Source organism: Pan troglodytes, chromosome 5 (assembly GCF_028858775.2).
Source record: "Pan troglodytes isolate AG18354 chromosome 5, NHGRI_mPanTro3-v2.0_pri, whole genome shotgun sequence".
NCBI classification, from domain to species: Eukaryota; Metazoa; Chordata; class Mammalia; order Primates; family Hominidae; genus Pan; species Pan troglodytes.
Window position 1 is genome coordinate 73,873,374 of NC_072403.2, and position 24,033 is coordinate 73,897,406.

At 33.2% G+C, this 24,033-nt stretch overlaps 1 protein-coding gene across 1 annotated transcript in view; it reads right to left on the bottom strand.

The window, feature by feature from the left end:
• LOC129144272 (protein eyes shut homolog) overlaps positions 1 to 24,033 on the bottom strand; it is a 773,546-nt gene that overhangs the window by 5,498 nt on the left and 744,015 nt on the right. Inside the window, exon 15 of the mRNA XM_063813144.1 lies at positions 3,311 to 3,424. Coding sequence (XP_063669214.1) covers positions 3,311 to 3,424 — 114 coding nt within the window. The remainder of the gene's footprint in view (positions 1 to 3,310; positions 3,425 to 24,033) is intronic.

Consider the following 24,033-nt stretch of genomic DNA (forward strand, 5'->3'; position numbering starts at 1 on the left):
CATCTTTTCATATAAGAATTAGGGACCTATACTCTTCCATCTTCTGGCTTTTCTCTAGTTTTTCAGGCAACTCCAAGAAGAATGTAGAAGAAATGAAAAAGTTAAAAACTGTGAGATATTTTTATGAACCACATTGCAAGATAAAAACTACTATTGATTTTCTGTTGGTCAGAATTCATTCACGTGGTCTCATCTGTATACAAGATAATTAAGCCTGTGCCTAGTAGCAAGAGAAAAAGATAAACACGTAGCCATCTTCTGATATACCAGACATGTTTCCAGCTGAAAGATGTATAAGAATATAAACTGAATTAGAATGTATTTATGTCTAGGATAGGGTGTCTACAGTATAAATTTATGTGATGTGATTACCAGAAAAATATTATACATTATTAGGTACGTGCATTTTAAAATAATTTAACCTCGTTTTTGCTTTTTTGTTTTATGTATGTACAGTTCCATTGAACGTGTTAATGTAGCATATAAAGCTAAGGCACTACCATTAACTGAAGAATCCTTTTCATTATAATTCATAGATTAAAATATTTAGTATTTAGTATATGAAGGTTAAAATATTTATGATTACCTAACATTTCTATTCATGCTTTGCAAATTCTGTTTTGTTTTAATGGAAAATATTTTGGTTTGGTTTTGGTTTTAGGTTTTCTTTTGTTACTGTTTTTTATTTGTTTATTGTATAGATGGGGTCTCACTTTGTCACTCAGGCTGGGCTGCAGTGGCACAATAATAATTCACAGAAGCCTCAACCTTATGGGGTCAAGCAATCCTCCTGCTTCAGCCTCCTGAGTAGCTAGGACCACAAGCATGCCACCACAACTGGCTCATTTTTCCTTTCTATTTTTTAGAGACAGGGATTTGCTATGTTGGCCAGGCTGGTCTAGAACTTCTGGCTTCAAGCAATCCTTTTGCCTCAACCTCTCAATGTGCAGGGGCTACAGGTGTGAGCCACTATGTCCAGCCTAATGTAAAATATTTTGAATCAGAAATTATTTGCAATTGTTTATTTGTAAATTAAACTTTTATTTTAGAGTAGTTGTAGATTTCCAGAATAGTTGCAAGGATAGTACAGAGAGGTCCTGTATACTCCATAACAAGTTTCCCCTGTATTAATATCCTATGCTACTATGGTACATTTGTCACAACAAATGAACCAATATTGATGTTATTAACTAATGTCTGTACTTTATTTGTATTTCCTTAGTTTTAAGCTGATGTCTTTTTTTCTGTTCCAATATCTCTTCCAAGATACCGTATTACTTTTAGAAGTAATATTTCCTTAGGCTTCTCTTGGCTTTGAAAGTTTCTCAGACTTTTCTGGCTTTTGATGACCTTAACAGATTTGAGAAATTCTAGTCAAGTATTTTTTAGAATGTCTGTCGATTGGGATTTGTCTGATAATTTTTTGATGACTAGACTCAGAAAATGTACTTTTGAAAGGAAGATGAGAGACAAAAAGTGCCATTCTCATCATTTCATATCAAAAGTTTAGGTTATTAACACGGCTGTGTATGTTGATGTTAACCTTGATCCTGTAGCTCAGGTAGCAATTGTCAGACTTCTCCACTGTAAAGCTGCTCTTCCCTCCATGACCCCCCTTTTACATGCCATGCTCTTTGAAACCAGTCACTATCTGCTGTCCAAATTTAAGGGATGGGGAGTTTTGTTCCACTTCATTAAGTTCAAAGTACCTACATAAATTATTTGGGATTATTGTACAAAAAGATGTGTCTATTACTTCTCATTTATTCATTCAGTCATACATTTCCATTAGTATGGACTCTTACATATTTATATTTTGGGTACCAGCCAATATTCCTTTATTTTGGTGCTCAAATCATTCTAGCTTTGATCATTGGGAGCTCCTTCCATTGGCTCACTTTGACTTAATCTCATACTTTTGTGTTTAAGTACTTCCACATTTTCTGGTATTACAATATTATTCATGCTATATTCCATGCTTTAGTCCTAAAATTAGCTAGATCTCTAAGGAGATTTGATTTTTTAAATTGAAGAATGTATGAAAATCCAAAATCTGGGCACTAGAAAAACAGCTATTTTTTAAATGAAGTCTACCAGCCTGGGCAACACGGTGAAACCCTGTCTCTACAAAAATACAAAAACTACCCTGATATGCTGGCATGTACCTGTAGTCCTATCTACTCAGGGGACTAAGGGGAGGATCACTTAAGCCCAGGACGCAGAGGCTGCAGTGAGCTACGATAGCACCACTGCACCCCAACCTTGCTGACAGAGTGAGATCCTCTCTCAAAAAATAAAAAATGAAGTCTAATATTTTTACTGAGATTACTTAGGCCATTCCCTCTGTATCTTTAAAGATGTATAATTAAATAAGTATGAATTGATATCCCACCTACCCAAGCATGATAAAATAGTGTCTATTATATAAATATTACATATATGTTAGAACATTGTTGGAAATTATAATTAAACAATTATTATTAATTTTTGGCAGACATTGTGGTATTTAAATAACATTTCTCATTTAAATTACATTCAACTAAATGAGCTAGATATATTCTTATTGTCATTTAACAGTAAGAAAGTTATAACTTAATGTGTTTAAATGGATGTAAAATATTTGAAGTGGGGCATACGATCTTACATTTTTCATAAGTAATTATAAGATACTTTTTTAAGGTAAATAGGTATAACATTAAAAAAATCTAAATTAATTTTATTTAGTTGAACAGTTTCAAATTTCTTAGCTTAGAAAGAGATACTAAAGTTCAAGGAAGTACTCAATGAATTAGTATCTATATACTAGTTGCAATAATATATTAACATATTTATAAGGCAAAGCAAGGATTTGTTTAGTTTATGGAGAAAAAATACAATTCCTGAACTGAAGTTGAAGAATTACCATCAAAGTTGAACACTGAAAAATTAAACAGATGATTAGTTTAGAAAGAAAAAGAGAAAACTTGACAATTTCATAAGAAATTAAATAATACAGAAGAATATTTCAAATATAACATGCTAGGCTTGTAATATAGTCCTTCCTTACTTTTTTATTGTATCTTTTGGTTTCATTGGTGACCTTTCAAATAGAAAAATAAGAAACTCAACTATTTTAGTGTGTATGTAAACAAAACTAATTTCACTCTAGTTTCTGCCTAAGGAATAATTGGTTGGTCACTTCAGAAGCTGACTTTAAGAAAATGAAGGACTAATAATGTTGTTGGAAGACTGAAATGAGTTCAGACAAGAGACAGAAGTGCTTTTTAAAGTTCATTATGTTTGCTTTTCCTTATCCCTTGGTGTTCATTACCTTTAAATGGAGGCACACACTGGCAGAAGTAATTACCAGGTTGGTCAATGCAGGTGGCTCCATTTTTGCAGGGATGTGAAGCACACTCATCTATATCAATTTCACATTGCGTACCTTTGGAAAATAGTAAAAAAAAAATGTTAAGTGTTAACAAGACGGGCATGTATCAAGCTGTAATTCTTAAATTTGCACAAGCCTTTAATCCACTTAGGATGACATCTGAAACCAAATTTATTAGATAAGAATGCCACATATATTACTATCAGAACCCATTTATTTCACCTTCCTACAAACTGTAGTAACTTCTCTTAGAATTACTAAAAGGACACTAATCTCTTCTGAGTTTGTAGGCGTGCAAAGTCTCTTTAGATGTGAACTAATTTATCTTTTACTAGAGAGTCTAGAGATGGTGCAGATATTTCAGGTTACTGAAATGCAGATCAAATGTTAGGTGAAAGGAAATAAAAAAGGAACGAAAAGAAAATATTGGTGAATCAATAACATCCTGATGTATGTCCCTGAGGGCTGAATGTTATTTGTTTCTTTGTTTGTTTGTTTTGGAGAGGGAATCTCGCTCTGTCTCCCAGGCTGTAGTGCAGTGGTGCGATCTCGGATCACTGCAACCTCTGCCTCCCGGGTTCAAGAAATTATCCAGTCTCAGCCTCCTGAGTAGCTGGAATTACAGGCACACACGACCATGCCAGGCTAATTTTTGTATTTTTAGTAGAGACAGGGCTTCACCATATTGGTCAGGCTGCTCTCGAAATCCTGACTTCAGGAGATCCACCCACTTTGGCCTCCCAAAGCACAGGAATTACAGACATGGGCCACTGAGCCTGGCCCTAAATGTTCTTTATAAGGCACAGTTATTGAGTGCTATTTACTAATAAAGCCATGGGTAATGGGTAGATGCATTTCAATCTATTCATGATCTTTGTAGATATAACATTATGGTGCCAGGGTGATGAATTACTTTTTTTTTCCTAGTAATTTTACAACGTAAACCTATATGGAAAGAAAAGAAATAAATGTCCATTAACTATATAGTCTTAGCATTTTCTTTAAACTGTTGTCCAGTTCATATTTTCATTCATCCTCCACCTAGAACTTGTGTTGCTAAAGCTGACTTTTCTTATTATACCACTTAGATTGCTTGTTAATTTCCCAACAGTAGAAAATCATAGCCTCAACTGACACTGAATTGATTTTTATCACTTATGACAGCTAATTTTCTTACCAATTTATAACAATAATAGAAAATTGACATTGACACAATGCAAATTATTAGCAAATTATTTGAAAGAAAACATTCCTTCTTTTTTTTAAAAAAATTCTGTAAAATAGTAACATGAATTTAGAAACAAGAAAACCTACATCAAATTAATCTAATAGGAATCAACATACTGGACTAAATAGAAAATATCACTATTATCACTGACAAAATGAAATATTTAGTGAATACCTGACACTAGAACATCAGGGTAAGCTGAGAAAAAAAGTGAATATTAAAAAGAATTATGTGAGTGAATGAAAACTTTTTAAACCTTAAATATATTAGTTTTTTTTAATGAGATAATTTAATTTTGTGGAAATTGAGAACCCTATTGTCAAAGCAAAAGTTTAACCAGAAAAAAAGTTAAACAATCAAGAAAGATTTTATTGAAGGCTATTGCAATGAAGGAGAGAAGCCAAAAATCAGTCTGAGCTTGACTCCATTGTAACAATGGGTGAGAGTTTTTAAGAGCTGGGGTGAGAGAGCTCACAGGTCATATGCATTTGCTATTTAGCCTTAACAAAAAGAAAATTAGATTTGTTTTTCAATCTTCAAGTTAGGAGGTAGTATTACAACTTGGATCAAGGTGCATACCAAAGTTAGTCTCCTACCCTCCTACAGAGACTGGGAGATACAGATGCTATCTTCCTTACACTTCAAAGGGATGGCTCCCAGGTCCTTGAGAAAGATAGTCTTGGGTTCCTAAATGAACGAGAGGCTTTTAAAGATATTTATACCCCAAAGAGGCAAAGAAAGAATTTATAATTATTGGGTTCTGAAGTAAATTCTCTAAGAAAATGAAGGGGAGGGACTTCTGTGGTTAGATCATTTAGATCCTGTAAAAAAGGTAACAAGAGAAGCACCTCAGGAAGAAACCTGTTTAAGTTTAGTCACACCGAGGGAAACCTGTTTGTCTTGTGACAAATACACTTTGTGGAGATTCCTACAGTCCTCAAGTTCCCAAAGACTGGAAGGAGGAAAGAAATAATGAAATATTAATTTATAATATTAACATGATACTCTTCTAAATTTCTGGTGAAGTTGGAGAAACATGGGTCACATTCCTGCACACAGGGGAATCAATCACCCTGTCCCTCTCTAGGTTACTGTTCTTAAATATGTCTCTGTGTCTTCTGATCCCAGCTTCCCCTTATCAACCTGAATGTCACACTGCCATGAGCTTGTATTTCTAAAAGACAAATGTGATGAAATAGCTAACAATTTCAGCCTTCAATTTCTTTCCACCCCTCATCCATATTTCCCAAACTAATCTATTAGAGCAATCCTAACTAATGAGGATAAAGAATTTATGATCTTAGACATCAGGAGGGTTTGACAAGACACCTACAAGGAAGGCTTTTTTTTTTTCAAATTTGACACTTTAAATTCATGCAAATCTTGGATTTTGCATCATATTTTATCCTCATTAATATATAACACATTCTATAACACAATACATATACACCCATAGGGAAACTTGACAGTCCAAGATGATTCTACAATCACTGTTGTGACTTTCATGAAGCTTTAAATTCATCCCCTAAAGTACAGTGCTCTAGCAAGAGAAATACAAATTTAGAGGATGATGTAAAAAACTCACAGCATAGTCTACAGGAGCATCATGGTCTGTACCTGGCCTTCCTTCTTGGTCTTCTCTCTCTTATCCTTCCCTGTTTCTTGTTCACCCTCTTACCCAAGTAACCACAATGAATTTTTAAATGCCTGTGATTTTGCCTGGGAATACCTGGTTTCCTTTTAAAACCTGGATCATCTCAGGTATCCTCTGCCTATTCTTTCCGGGTACAGGTTAGCACAACACTTTTCTAGTGTTTACACCTTCTTCTGCGGTCAGTTGCATATATAAATACATATATATATACACACAAACATATATATGTAATTTCTTTAAAATGTATGCTTATGAAAATATCTTCTAGTATCCATGGCTCTTAGAATAGCTACTGTCTGATATTAGTGCTCAAAAACCATTTGTTAAATGAATGAAAAATTAACAGACTAAATGCAGAAAAATGCCAATGATACTGTATCTGTAAAGGACAGGTAATCATTTTCAATCCTGTTTAGGACAAATCATTAACAAAATAATAAAATTCCAAGTGATGTAATAAATATCATAAAGATTGCCAGAAACAGATTTTGCGACTGACTTTTCAATTTCAGAGTGTGTTCCACATGATTTGGCAACAATAGGCCACATTTAAGGTGTACATGTATATAATTTTAGAGCTTTTATTGCCAAAATGTAGATTGAATTTAAATGAGATTTCAATTTGATTCAGTGAGCTGTAGTAAAATTTCCACTTATTTGACAAATAAATTAATAAGCATAAGTAGTTTGAACACATTCAATAAAATAGCATTCATGTATCCTTTTCAAAAGTTTCTGGGCAGACAAATTAAACAATCAAGCATTCTACGTCTCATTATTTTAAAATAGACTTTAATTTTTAAATAGTTTTAGGTTCACAGCAATATTAAGCAGAGGGTACAAAGATTTCCCATATACTCACTCCACACATGCGTAATCTCTCCCATTATCGACATCCCCCACCAGACTGGAGACATTTGTGACAACTGATGAACGTACATTGACTATCAGACACTTCATTTTAAAATAAATTTCATGTGTTAATTTCTAAATAATCATATTTTTTCTTCCTCGTGTATTTCTAGGTCTATGTTTCAATTCCACCTAACACACACACATACACACACACACATACACATTTAAATTAGTTTTCCTTTTAATTGTTTAACTGAATTTTAATCTGTTACTTAATGATATTTACTTCCATCATATTCCTCAATTGCTTGCACCATCTGGGCTAAATCACACTGTGATCGTTTTCTCCTCATAGGAACCATCATGTAGGAATCATCCATTGACCAAAAAGCAATCCAAATAATTAGAGTTCTGTTTCATGCATAGTATCTCAAACATTCTATGCTTTCTTTACTCTGGGTTTTCTGTGTCTTCTTACTCTTTATTTTTTTGTGGTTTGTCCAAAATCCTGAATTTGCTTCCTGTTTTCTCCTGTCCATTGGATGTCACCTTTATTTTGGTTTATTCATTCTTTCATTTGAAATTATATTTTTCTACCTATTCATGTAATTGAAACCATCAACTGATTTACAGAAACCTCAACCGTATCATGCCCTCTACATGACAGACTCCCAAATCAAAATTTCTCCAGTCCCAGGAACTCCTGGCTTCAATGCCTAATTAAATATTAGTTGACAACACCACTTGGATATATTCTAGGCATCTCAAATTCAACATGGGCAAACAAAACTCTCTAAGCAGCTCTACCTTCCTTATTAACCGTGATAAATAACAAAACCCAAGAGTTATTCTTTATTGTTCCTCACCCTCCCTGAATTATTAGTAAATCTTTGCAACTTTATGTCTAAAAATGTCCCAAACCTGTCTATTTATCTCCACCTCTATTACCAATATCTAGTCTAAGTATCCCCATCCCCAATGAGAACAAGAGTTGTTTTAACTGTTTTTCTGCTTTCACTCTTATTCTAATGCAGTGCACAACACATCCAGAGTAATTTTTTTAAGTGTAATATAATTAGGAAATACAAATCCAGTAAGAAAGTTAATGGCAGTACTCCAAACTCCTTACCTTATATGATAAGGCCCTGAAAACCTTTGAGTTTAGAACACATAGTAATCCTTTCTTGCTCACTTATTTTCCAGCCACACTGAACTTCTTTAGATTATTTTACCAAACCCATTTTTACCTGAGGGTCTTGCTCTAACAACTTCTATCACTGGAAAGTCTTCTCTGGAGGATAACTCATTCTTATCCAGTTTTGGTGTAAATGGAAACTGCTTAAAGAGGATTATCTTTACTATCCAGTAACTCCTCTCACATCACCGTCTTTTACTTTGCTTTATAAAACTTATTACACACATAGACATGCATGTATATGGGTATGAGTTTGTGTATTTCTTATTTTTGCTTGGTTTTCCTCCCACTTGAAAATTAGCGCACAATAGCAAGTATCTTCTTTTCCATCCTTAGCTGTTGGAAAATAGTTGACAAAATAGTTCACAGCGCAAAGTTGGGCCACATTAAGTATTTTAAATGAATTAATGTATTCTTGGAAGTCAGAGTCCATTATTAGTATATGAAAATTACATAGAAATGCAACTATCTGTTTATATAAAACAAAGAAAAAATAGAATTATAAGAACTTAATTGACATATTTTACAATTTTCTGAAATTATATGTAAATGTCTTTCAATCTTAAATATTTATGAATATCATTATTAAATCTGGTTATTATTAATGTAGAGGTGGAAGCTATTGCTTATCCTACTGAACTTGTTTGATCACCATCAAATTCCTTTTTACATATATTTTGGTTTGTGGAATGTATTATAAACTACATGTATTCTAAACAAAATCTTACTTTAACATAAAAATCTCACTGTATAGCACGTTATATGAGATTTCTTCTTCAGTAGAAAAGAAAAAGGCACTAAGTACTATTACTGTGGGAGAACTAGAGCATAGAGTATGGTCAGAAAAATGGGGGGAAATGTCCCATAATTTCCAATCAAGTCAGAGCAGTAGCTCTTTCACTTACAACCCAGGTCAGGATAACGGCCAAAAGGTGTCTGATCCAAGGAGTTTGGGAGAAAGTCAATACTTTCACCAATGATGTAATTAAATGAGATAGAAATCTAAAGTTAAAGGAAATGTCTTTTCTCTTCCATGCTTAGTTTTCATTCAGAGTAACTTTGCCTTAAAACTCTTGACCTTCTGTTATTCAAATTTTTTTCTTCCCAAAAATGGCACAAAGAGTTATCTAAATGGTGACAAATAGCCATTGGCCCAAAGTTGTTAGTTTACAGTACAGCTAAACTTTCAAAGTTGGCAGAAGAGTAAATCACTGTCTCTTTATTTTTTGTGGATTGTCCTAAGTCCTGAATTTGCTATATATCATATAATATATGATATATCATATATACCATATACTATGTGATATATACTATATGATATATCATATATACTATATACCATATACCATATATCATATATACTATATACTGTATACGATATGATATATAGTATATATAATATATAATATAGTATAATATATGTACTATATACTAATATACTCTGCTATATACTAATATACTCTGCTATATACTATATATATACTATAAAAGTTATATACTATATAGCTATATACTAACAGCTATATACTAATACCAGTACTTTGTTGGATGGAAGAATATGATTTATATTATGGTTCAAACTCAGGCAGAGAAAAAGAATGCTATTTCTTGGTTCAAACACTCACAGACCCAATAGGTCTAAGTGTGGTCTGTGTTTCTGTAATACCAGAAGTGGACTTTCCCTCTATTCCCTCCTCAGGTAGAATCTAGAACCGTTATAGATCTCTGGAGATCAATTGGAAAAATTGTATATGCAAACCTTGGACTGAAAGCTGGGAAGTGAGTACCTAAGATCTTAGTTAAAGGAGCTGAATAGTCAGGATGGCCCTGGAAGGTGAGTCTCACAGAAAGGCTGATCCTTAATTTTAATGTTCACCTCTAGAGCTCACTGCAAACCCTGACACTAGGCATGGAAGTGGCAGGCTGACTTGAGATCTGATTCTTTGTGTGAGTAAGCCACCAGGAAACCCCTAGGCCTCTTTCTTTGTGACTAAGAATCTAGGTGTGCTGAGCCTTCAGGTGTCTAATAACATGATGGGGAACATGAGTTTATACAGCAGGTGTCAATTAATAGGCATGTATTAAAATTTGGGGTGACATAATAAAATCATCACAGGACCTGTCTTATAAATTGAAAATTTTCTCACAACTGTGATACAGTTTGTTGACTAGAAATACTTACTTCCCAGATGATAATCTGCTAATGGCTTTAGGCCAACTAAATTTTTTTCAGTGTTGGAAAACAAATCAAAGGATTTACTTAAAAGTGATTTGTCTGGAAAAAAAACAAATTTTATTTTATTTTTTTTGAGACGGAGTGTCGCTCTGTCCCCCAGGCTGGAGTGCAGTGGCGCGATCTCTGCTCACTGCAAGCTCCACCTCCCGGGTTCACGCCATTCTCCTGCCTCAGCCTCCAGGGTAGCTGGGACTACAGGTGCCCACCACCACGCCTGGCTACTTTTTTTTTTTTAATTTCTAGTAGAGACGGGGTTTCACAGCATTAGCCAGGATGGTCTCAATTCCTGACCTGTGATCTGCCCGCCTCGGCCTCCCAAAGTGCTGGGATTACAGGCGTGAGCCACCACACCTGGCCAGAAAGCAACATCTTTTAAATGGGAATACACAAGATCAGATTTATAGTAATTCTTCTTCACACTATTGCCACACATGCCTAGGAAACTTTTATAACTGGCAGTTGGCCTTGTAAATTAATACGTTTGACAGTGCACAGAAGAATGTGTCACATGTATTTGTTTTCAATCCCCACACTTACTACCTTATGGTTTTCCTATGGTCCTTGCTATTAGAACCTATCCAATAAATGTACATTTCATTGGCTGTCTACATTATTTACAGATATCTACAACTGAATGGCCCTCCTGCAAAATAAGCATATTGACTGCCTTCAGTTTTTGTTCAAACATCTCGGTTTAATTAGTTCAATGACAACCATAAAAATAAAGAGGCTAGGGACATCATTGCTTGTTGATGGGCATGGCATTTTCAAAGCCACAGCATCTGAGCCTGGCCAAGCCTTTTCATTCTGGATCCCACAGAGATTCCTCATATCAGTAAATGGTTAATAAAATAATCTCAATTTATTAAACATTACCACTTGCCACTGTCCAAACATGTATATTGTTACTAGAATTGGTAAGATGAAGCCAGTGAAATTACATAAATTTCTTAAAGCTGTGAGTCATGTAAAAATTATCTTTGATTGTACCTTTAGCAATTTTGAACCTATTTCCAGGTCATGTACAATTGGTAATAACAAGATTACTCTTGGCAATTATACACTTGCAGATTTCCTAATATTCTCAGGTGAAATAACAATATGGAAACCCATTTTCCTATAATGCTCAGTCTCATAAATGAATACTTTTTTGTATAATGAAGCAGGAGCTTATTAGGCATGTCATCAGAGTTGAAAGAAAAAGTACAACAGACCTGTTTCATGATACAGTAGACTTTATATCACAGAGTGCTTCAGAAAGAAGATATTAGATTTATAGAAATAATCTTGTCTCAGTTTTTAGTCAAAATTACAACATATTCAAAAGACTGAATACAAATTGATTCAAACTTGAATTCATTAGGGAAGCTATCTAAATTGGTTAGATTTTATGCTTTCAAATGAGTTCCTTTCTTAGTAGACATTTGCTAATCATGCACTAATCTCACTGCAGTGAAAGTAATTAATTCACAAATAGTTACATATTGCATTGTGAAGATACTAATGATATACTGTGCATGTAATAATTGGGAAATGGGCTATAAAATATATGCTTAACAATATCAAATGGGACTGGTCATTTAAATGTGATCTGTAACATTTAGCATATAGAATTATTATTCCTGAAACGACGGAGGAGAGAAAGGTCATGGTCTTTTACTAATTCTACTTCTAATCAGCTTAGGAAAATGGCCTTGTTAGGAGGAAAATGGCAATATACTTTCAAGAATTAAGATATCTGCTATTCTTAATAATCTGTGTCTGTTGGATCAAACTAAAGAAAAGAAGAGAACTAGAGAGTGAGAAAAAGTTAATTATATCCCCAAAGGGACAAAGAGACATGTATGTGGAGAATTCAATTGGAAATTTCCATTTCCAAACTAACTCAAAGTCCTGCAGCAGGTCATTTTTAAAATCAGGCTTAAAATACATATGTCTACACCCAAGAACAGGATATTCTTTCTGAATAGCTGGACATAATTAAATGATTATTCTTCCTTAGTCCCTAAAAATTGGAGTCTAACACAAACAGTAAAGGATAAAAAAAATAATGAAATCTAAGATGCCACAGATTGCTCAATTCATCACAAAATTGACAAACACACCATTAATTATTGGCTCTCTGGTTTTAGATATGATGTGAAGAAATACAATAAGTGTGCTTTAGAATGTATAAAATATTGTCAAAGCCAGAAATCAATGGGTGTATCAGTTGGGGGTCCAGAGAGGAGACAGGAATTACATTAGTAATTTGAACAGGAAAAATTCTTATACATAATTATTAACTAGAAAACATAATTAACTACTAGGAGGAGTAAAGAGACACCTAAAAAATAGAAGAATTTGGGCTTTCCTAATATTTGCAAGTAATGTCTCCCATTGCATAAAGTTGTCCACTCATGGACAGGATAACGCAAAAGTACCATGGCAGTGAGAAGACCCTCCTACCAAACTCACCATGTTTTTAAAAAATATTTTGTTTCCTGTTTTTAATAATTTTAATATCTTCTGTTATTTACATGTTATATAATGAGCGTAGAGTCAACTAATAATTTAATTACAGTTTCAGTAAGGGATATGCTTATTAAAGAGGCAGATATTAATTCTATCACATGCTAGCAGGTTAATAGTGTGAAGGTAGGGTTAATATCCTCAGGTCACACTGCTACTTCCTGGACATTAATTCCTATTCATATAAAAATCACTGTATTGCAAAGTCTAATGACAATTTTTGACGTTATCTTCTATGCCCTCATTGCGTTTCTCCTTCTCTTAGAAACTCTTCCTCTTATACTAAAGATTTTATTGCCTGAGAGATTTTTCAAACCTATTTCTGTCATCTTGGCTAATGCCAACATGCATTTAGAGCACCCATGAAATCAGTGCATTTCTCATTTTCTCAACATTCTACTTTTCAGTGGAGTCGAATGTTAAGGAAACTCATTTCACATCAGTCACACCCTCCCATGGCTAATCCAAGGATATTGCCCTCACTGTTCTCTCAAACAATGAATACAAACATTCTGCTGACATATTATTATTCAGTTAATCAAGTGTGACCTCCATCACCTATCCTTGTTGCCCATTCTCAATTTCTCCCATTACACTTTTACTTTGACCTTCAGGCCTTTGTACTATTTTTTCTTCTATTCCATGAGGCCACTCTTTTGCAAATATTTTCACTCCTTTGAATTTTTTTAGTGATATCAGGAAAGCAGAGAGTAGTCATAGCTTCTCACCTGTGTGTCTATGTACCAACATGTGAGTTCCAGGTGGGACTAGATATTAATCCCCCTAGCCCTAGCCCAGGACATAGAAACTGGCCAATACCAGTTTCTAGGTATCATAGGCCAGCTACCTCTGGCTTCAAGAAGGCTTGTAAGTATGTAACAGATGTCAGAAAATGTTACCAATTTTTACTTGTGCTCTGATGTTAAAAAAAAATTGTTGGCAAGCAATTCTTTGAATTAATGCAATAATTGTTTGCTTATGTTCAACTCTACTCATAAGCCATGCTCTGCAGTATCTGTTAAATTCTTATGCTATTTATAAACCCTTCTTAGATATCTTAGTACACTTTTAAATTTCTCTGCACTCCTCTAATATCTAATCTTGCTAAAATACATCATCCTTTCAAGAGATGATTTAAATTTTTACCTCACAGAGACAATAGAAGGCAGAAGAGAAGCACTCCATCAAATTTAGGACTCGTAATCTTCATGTTTACACACATTTTCTCCTACATTTTTGGTACTCTCTTTTTCTTTCCAAAAATAAATGTGATATTACTCCTACACATGTGGTTGTTACTCAAGCTTGAAGTTTTGGGGGATTCAGTATCTCCTTCCTCATCTCTTGCATCTTCAAACTTCTGCTTTTACTGTCTTCTTTGATCAGCATTTAAAATTATTCTAGCCTTTTCTACCTTAAAAGAAAACAGAAAACTTTCATCTTACATCATCCTCATTCTTTCTCTCTTCCTTCCTTTGATGCCAACTTCCTTTAAAGATTTAACTTATACTCATTTTCTCCATTTCCTTAAGTCAACTCAATTTCAGTCACAGAACAAGTGACTTTTGCCTTTCCCTCTACAGAAATTGCTTTTTGCCATTGTTACAGGACATCATTAAAGGTAAATCCAAACTGCGATCTTTTGGTCCCCATCTTACATAATCTCGAGATGACATTGTTTATTGTTGATGTCTCTTAAGTGCACTCCTCTCAGCTACACTTCTCACTGTTTTTTATCCTTTGTGTGTCTCTCGATGTAGCTTCTGTGGTTTTTCTACTCGTATCTTAATTATTGACATGCCTCAGCTTTGGTCATGGGCTCTCTTTCTCCTCTCAATTTGTATACATACCTGAGTAAACTCATACATTATACTGGTTTTAATTTTTATTTTTTAGATGATTGACTCCAAGTTTACATCCTTAGCTCAGATGTTTCTTCTGTGCTTCAAAATCTCTCCTTCAACTGAAATATCTGAACAGCTATTGAAAGGTAATTTGGGAAGCCCATAAAATAGTCAGATTTATATTTTCCAATATAAATCATTATCTTTCTCCCAAACCTTTGATTTCTAATCCTGTTTTTCAGTAAATAACACCAAGTCTATATAGATGCTCCTGTCAGAAAACTGATGTTTCTTTTCAGAACCTCACTTTCACTAATTAAACTCAAGTGATACACACGTCCTGTAATTTTACCTCCATTTACTTCAGTAAAAATATGAGGTTAAAACGATTCCTAAATACTGTATAATAAATCCACTCTTCCTTCACCACTGCAACTATCTAATCCTGATTGTCATTAAATCTCCCTTCCATTACAAAAACAGCGTTCTAAGTGGCTTTCCTGCTTTGGGTCTTATCTACGTGCTAATTCATTCTTCATCCAGCAGCAAAATTTCTCTCTCTTGAAACACAAATATGAACATGACATTTGGCAGTGTAAAACCCTCACATATGTCTCAAATCCTCTTAAGGTAAAAGCCCAAATATCTCAGCATGTTTTGCAAGGTTCTGGAGAGTCTTCACCCTTTTTAGGCCTCTACCTTATGTCTTGTCACTTTCTTTGCATCCACACTTAGCAGTCACTCACATGCACTCACTGTTGGACTCTACTCATAACAACCTTCTCTCAATCTCCTACAATATTTTTCTCATTCTTACATCTAGAGTTTTGTAATTTTAATTTTTTTTTGTTTGTGGGTACACTGTAGGTTATATCATGGCTAGGGATTTTTAATGCTGTTTTCTTGGTGATAAAGAGGTCACTAGCATCCTGGCCAATTCCTGTTACTAACTATATCCCACTCTAGATGAGACTTATTTTGAGAAATCTTCTTTTTCTATGGGGGCAAATCTGGATTAGGTCCCACTCCTTTGTGTCTTCAATACTTCCTGTTATTTATTTGCATCTCATGACACCACTCATGTCTATGTTTAAGTTTACTGGTCTGTATCTCCCACTCAACTGTAAACAGAACAGTTTTCCCTACTATTGACCATTTAATACTCTATGCCCAGCACTATTCATAATCCAATAAATATTTACTAAAAGCATAGTATAATAATAAACTCAGGATAAAATGGATGATAATATTAAATTGCATTTTACATTATTTAGAAATCACCTATGCATATATTTGTCACTTTTTTATTTCACAGTTTATGGTTAATATGACATTTACTATCTTAAAGAGCTCTCTTCCTTAAGAAACAGTCATTCTTTGCTGGACATGTTGTTTTAGTTTTTAATTATAAATTTGTCTTTACTAAAGCCAAACAAAAGGAATGTATTTAGAATGGATTATGGCTAAATGGATGAAGTAGTTATCACCAGCTTAAAAAATTGTAGAAAAATGTAGAATTTAGAAAAAAAACAAAAACTTATTTTAAAAATACAAATAATTTAAATCCACTCTAGAGAGCAAGAAAGTTGTTAGTATATAAACTACCCATTAGGGTTTTTAACTTTCAGCCTATTCGATATCAGAAAATTTGTTTGGAATATCCACTTAAAGTAAAAATACATTGGCATATATCTAAACAATCAGAATGGGACTATTCCATATTAGAAATGGAATTCTGGAAAAAATAATGGTGGCGTTGAAATAGTTTTTAGATTTCTGTGAATGCCCGTCTAATAACAGGCAGATCAACTAGATAATAAAATTTAAAACCCATGAATGGCATGCACAACAAAATTTAGTGACATGGTATCCCCATGAATACATACTCACATATACCAACAACAGCAACTCTAAAATTATTCACAAGAACCAAGAACAATGTGTCACATACATCTGTTCAATTGACAACCAAGGGAAATAATATGGCATCGTATGGGCCTGAAGACAAGATAATCCTTAAATAGATGTGAAGTATTCCCTAGAAAGCATAGTAAATCAACTTGAGAACAGCAGCATGATTGAATGTGTCCTCTCCAAAATTCATGTGTTGTAAACTTAATCCCCAGTGCAACAGTGTTTGGAGGTGTAACATTTTGAGAGATGTTTAGGTTATGAGGTCTTCGCTCTACTACATAGATTAATACCATTATAAAAGTGCTTGATGAGGAATTGCATCCCTTTTTGCTCTTTCATCTTCTGAACCTACTAGTGTCTTGATCTTGACTTTCCAGCCTCCAGACTATAAGATAATAAATTTCTCTTCTTTATAAATTACCCAGTCTTAAGTATTCTGTTATAGTACAAAATGGACTAAGACAAATAGTAAGCTCTGAAGGATTTTTATCTGCTCGTATAATGTGGGATTAAAACAGATGAACAAAAATATCTTCAGAACAGTGCATCCCTATAAACTCACAATATTGAGCTGCCTCAGTTGTCTTCCCAAACAGGGCTACATATTGGGGAGAAATTGTAAGAAATTTAATAGAAATTGAGTACGACAGGGAAAATAGACATTAAAGACACAGAAGACTAGACAATAGTAGGAGAAGGAAACAGAGACCTAAGATATCTTAGCATGCAAGCAGATATATACCAGAACAATAAACAAACAAACAAACAAAAACAAGAGACAGATCGCTGTGAATTGAAGAAAGCTACCCTGAATTATGTCTCTTTCTAAACATCCATAAAGACTAATAGTTTGTGAAAATAATCAAAAGAAATGATCAAAATCAACTCCAATACAAAGTTATTTAAAAGAAATGGATCAGTATTCTTAAAGTGAATGAAAGTTTCTAAAATAATAAAAGCAAGTAATGAAAACACTGTCAAAGTTAGATCCAATCTGCAATGTATTACTATTTCAAAATGAGCTAAAACATTTTGAGAAAATAACCTAAGCTATGAAGATACAAAATACCAATTAGAATACTCAGTAATGAGGTCATCAAATTCAAAAAAGAATCACAAAGTGAAAACTTTCAGAAATGAATATTATACCAAAAAGAACATGACAAAGGATACATACAATAATTACGTAATTTAATTAGTTGAAAAAAATCAAGTAAAAAGGAAATTAAGAAAGAGATAAAAATGATTTGAAAGAAATAGGCAAATATTGAAACTATGCAAAGAAGATTCAATATTTGAATTAAAAGACTCCCTGGAAAAGAAGCAAAAGAAAGAAAATGAACAAACATTATATAATTAATGTTTTTTATGAACAAACATTATATGACATTATATAATTAAACATTATTATAATTAAAGAAAACTTTCCTGAAAAAGAAAAAGGTTTCAAACTACATGGAAAGATTAAAGAAAATATAGACAACACTCAGATATATTCTAATAAAATAACTGCATTTCAATGAAAAACTAATACCCTTTGGGCATGTAGCAGATAAAAAACAGCAATTGATTTACAATGAAAAGAAAATTAGATTAACATCAGACTTTTCAACAGCAACATATTATGCCAGAAAAAAATGATATATTTAAATACTTAAGAATATTTAAACTGTGAGAAAAAGAGAAAATGTGAGTCAAAGATTTTACAGAGTAAAACTGACTTTCAAGTATAAAGATCACAGACCTATGATCATGAACACCCAAGAATGCAAGAATTATTTCCATTAGCCCTCTCTGAAGTATATCCTAGATAAATAAGCTTTAAACAACCAAAATAAGCAGCAGAGATCAATATGAGAATAGGCAGTGTGCACTGTACATATATCTACTTACAGAACCCAAACTAGATGAAGGAAAGTGCATTGTATATAATGCCTATAGGCTCAGAATATAGATATATAATAAAAATTAGAGGAAAATGAGGGCAATATATGAACAAAATTTAAAATGTTACATTGATTATATTTTTATATGTACTTTTTAATATTTTTTATATATGAAAAATGAGATATTCTGATTTTGTTGTCCCTTATTTTATTGAGACTAGACTTTTATTATGGAAGAAAGGATATACAAATATTATGCAGAAGATGTTAAGTATAAGATTATATAATGCTGAATTTGAATTTGGTAGCTCTGGAATGAAGTAATGAAGACATGGATCTGTGCCATATACTTGAAAGTATATTTTAAAAATGCGCACAACTAAACACTGCCACCTAGAAATGAACACTTGAATTATAAAAGCAAGAAAGTGATTCTGTGAAAATCAGGAGATTGGTTAGTTTTGCAGAAAGGGAGGTGGTACGTTGCCACTGGGCACATGGAAGATGTTTAGTGGTGAAGTTCGACTTCTTCCCCTAGGTGGTAGTTATAAGAGTGTGTTACCTTGTTCATCTTATAATAACTTATTAAGATAGTATTTATTTTGTGTGGTTTTATGTATTTTCACAGTAAAATATGAAAATAAAACGGAATTGTTTTCTAACTCTAGAAATAAACAAAAATGAAAACAGGTAATTCCCTTTGAGACTACAATATGCCGACTCTATGGTAAATATTGGTCCTGAACTCTGTAATTATTCCTTTCTTCAGCTCCACAGGTTCAGCCAACATAGAAATCTCAGGGTCATAGCAGGTACAGCACTGTTTTCTCACCTGCACTGCATCTCCCAAATTATTGTCCTGAATGAATTCCGCGCAGCCCTGCCCTTCATGGCATAATCTTGCCTGTTTCTACTCAAGGTCTCGGTGAGACCTTGTAGAGACCATGTGGCAAAACATTATTAAATATGAACGTCTCCGAGTGGCTACTGCCGAGGGAGTGCTTAATAATTTTACAAAAGCAATATTGTTAAATCCATTTTCAAGTTACGTTTCATCTAGGAACTTACACTTCCCTTCTAGAAGCAGAGTTTATGATATTATTCCCTCTATAGCAGTGAGAAAGTGAGTGTGAAATAGCAGCAAAGCAGTAGTATCAATGGCAAACATAGAGCATCAGATCATAGCAGAGAAATGAACAGCCAAGAGGAGGCTGCTTTGTGGGGCCAAGTAACATTTTGAAGAAAGTTTTAAATGAGAAGTATCTAGGAACATAATTGACTGCTGAGACAGGTAAAGACAGGCCTCTGTTTTAAGAGAGAAATATGACCAACTAAACTGACATGTACTTCACCAAAGATGATGGGTGGGACCTCACTGCATGCAAAAACAGAAGAAACGTTCACATAAGATTACTCCAAAAACTAGGGCACATTGTCTAAGAGTTTCGGTAATTTTTAACAGAGAAACAAATGAAATGGTATTAAAAGTCACATGATGTAATACAAGTAGTCATTGTGTATAATACTGAAAATCACTACTTAATAAAATGTATATAATTTTCATATCATGTTGTGAGTTCTCACCCACTCTACTTGTTATCTTCAGCTTATTTGTAGGAGGATTTTTAAGTTGAGAACATGAGTTCTTAGTCACTATCTTGAACATTTTTGAAGCTCTTAGACTGTGTTTGTATCCCACCAAGAGTTTGGGTACATTTCTTGAAAACCAAGGGTGTAATAATCTACCCACTTCTACAATTCAATGAGTTTATCATTTCACAAAACACTGCCTACATGGATTTACACATATTAAATGGTTTTAATATTGCCAACAGCTTAACACAAAATTTCTTCACATTTTGAAAGTATTAAATATTTTCTAGAGGATGGAAATACTATATAAACATAAATTCATTTAACTTATATATAACTAACTTTTAAACAATTCATAACAATATAGTTGCTAATTTATGTGTTTTTCTATATAGTTTTAGAATTACTAAAAGCTTTTTAAAGGAAAAGCCAGAAACATTAATAATCTGAGGAAGTTCAGGTTAAAGTTTTAGATAAACCCAAAATGTTATACAATTCCATGTTACAGTGAATTTCTTAAATAGTATTGTATCAGTCTTTTAGTTCAGAAAGCTCTTATGATTCCACCTACACAGAATACTAGTTCCTGCATCTATGGTAAATATTCATATAAATGCATGGTAAGGTAATATTTGAGTTTCTCACAGCCTAATATTTCTAAGGAGAATTATAGCAACTCTTGGAGAATTGTTAACACGTCAATTCTAACCTCTAGTGAGTTGAAAAGTTTCATTTGAAATGAAAATTCATTTGATAGGTCTAAAATACATAAATATCTGATTATTTCCTGGCAGGCAACTACAGTAAAATCTCACACCTCAATTTTTCCAGATCTTGGAAGTACATTCATCAATGTCTACTGCAGTTTTTATCTGACAGAGAAGAAAATCAAGCATTAAAACAGTAAATCAAGTTGGATTTGAAAAAAACAGAAAGTTACTTTACAGTCCAAATGACAACTACATAATTTAATGATAAGAGGTTTGTAACACCACATTTTATTTTTGCTGGACAGTTTTAAAGGTAAAGATGATAGATCATAAATGCTACTTATACAAATTAAGTTCTCCAAAGAAAAAATGTCTAAAAATTTGAAATAAATTCAAAAATACATTGTATCACTCTTTTATTGTGGCATTTTAAGAATCTTGTTTTTAGGGGACTTAAAACTAGGAAAAAATATTGAAGTCATCCAAGTTTGTATTATATTTCTGTTATCTTTTGAAATATCAAATTATAAAATATATCATACATATTGACAATGACATGGCAAAATAATCAGAGACAAAATTACATATGTCCATTAAATTGGTAAATAATTTTACAAACCTTTATAGGGTATGAGGCATCCCACTGTTTGATATATATTCTCTCTTGGTACTTTAAAACAAGTTTGTGAGTAGCTATCATCATCACAGTTTTAGATATGGAAATCCTGGGATATAGAGCTAAACTTATTTGTTCAGGTTTACACATCTAGAAAGCAACAAAATTATGACTATTTTAGTTTTGTCTAAATCCAAAATTTATAGAAATTATCCTCAGAGTGCATTGATAAGCAATATATATGCATAAATATATACACATAAATATATACACACACACACACACACATACATACATATACATTCTCTCTTCTCCTCTCATGGTAATCTAAGAGGCATGCTGAGTACTTCTACTATCAGGGATCTGGGAGGCAGAAAGAGAAGTATAAAGAGAGGCAGGCAGTTGATTAAATATGAATAGCATGTATTCATTGATAATGACTATCAGAAATTAGTTTCCTCACCCAAGTATCACCTCCCAAATATTCAGACTGCTCTTCGAAGCTCAGCTCAAACCAGGCAGAAAACTGAACTGAGAATTAGGAAATCAGAAAACAGGGGCCTTAGAAGGAATAACAGTAGTATAGTACACACTAAACTGAAGTCAACAATGGGGCAAAAAGTCAACGATTAGTGGGGATATGGGTTACCTGTAGTCACATCTACACACACACAGCATCAGGCGTGGAAGCAGTATAGTCTCATACACAACTCTGGAGTGCCTGATGTACTGCTACGAGACAGGATCTATTAGCCCTAAGGTTGAGTGTGAACAAACCTATGGGTAATCTATAATTATCACAGTCATCTATGTGTGGTTGTGGCCTCTGCAGAATGTCATTTTCACATGAGGTACACGTTTTTACTCAAAGTATGCATTTACAAGATAGCTGCTTGAATGAACGTCTTAGTCCATCACCATTAAAGAGAGACAAACAGTAAATAAAATATTTAAATCAATGTTATTGGTTGCATTAACACTATGATTCAATAAGGTAAGCCCACTAGGCACTGAAGAAAACGCTCTAGGTTTACAATGAAATTGCATGGTATTAAGAGAAAATTTAATAGCAGCTAATATAAACGCAAATAAATGCATTAAGTTAGATATATAAAACGAACATTTTCTGAAAAGCTCAAACAGAATTACAACTTCTTAACTTTCAATTTTTTCTCAAATTCATTAAACTCAAAATTATTTTTTAGGTTGTTTTATGGAAGAGGCTTGTTGAACACAGTCAAAAGCCTTCCTTTTGATGAGATTGTATTCATTTCTAGATTAATGTCAGATAGATAACAGAATTTCTTATAAACACATTTTACCAAAAGTCAAAAAATCATGGCAATTAATTTCATTTATTTGATCTTAAAAGTAAGATGTCTATCAAAGTTAAAAATGTGTCAACATATATTTATAAGTGAACAACTTCTAAATAATTAAAAATTACTTTGAGATAATTTTAATGGTTTTAGAAAAAATAAATATGCTTCTTCCTCAGATGCTTTCAGTTGTTGTATTCATAATTAAACAAGCAATGCTTAATATTCACAGATGAAAAGCTGTCAGAAAATTATGCCATCAGAATTCCTGTAAACAAGGTACTTTTGTTAATTTCTAACTGATTGGGAAAGTAGCATTATTGAACCATAATTGATTTCCTCTTTTCTATTTTGTGCACCCAGTGGTTGTTTTGTGTGGTGTGTTATTGTAAGATGATTGCTTAATTTGTGGAATCTAAACAGCCTATTGTATTCTAGTAGTCTCACATATTTATATGCCAGCATGCACTTTATGTTTGCAGTCAGGTTTAGAATTTTATGTCAACTATTATTTCATTATTTATGGTAAACAAGTTTCAAATTCGAGACATTAAGTATGATCAGAAATATTACAGTAGAAATTAAATAATGATTTATTTGTTAAACTATTTTTCTTAATCTATGCCCTGCAGTTCAATTGTCAATTGAGGAAGTTTTAGAACACAATAGCAAAATAGGAAATGCAGTAACAAAGCAAGATTGCCAAGAAGAAAAATGCTTTTTAAATTATTCCTTTAAAAAAAAGTAAAGGTCAAAGGAGTGTGACTAGTATCTGATATTTAAATTAACCTAAGCCACTGAAGGTATTCATATGTATGTGAATGAAGTTCCAAATGTAGACTGGGTAAAAACTCCAAAGCAATAATCATGTTGGCTGCAATAATGCATGCAAATCAAGGTAATTGGTATAGATAATAAATAATTGAAGAATCAAATTTAGGTACATTTTCCACGGCCAGTAAAAACTAAGCATAAAGAACATTAAAATAGTTTGGTTATTTGTCCCTGCCCAAATCTCATGTTGAATTGTAATCCCCAATGTTGGAGGTGGGGCCTGGTGGGAGGCATTTTGGTCATGCAGGCAGATCCCTCATGACTTGGT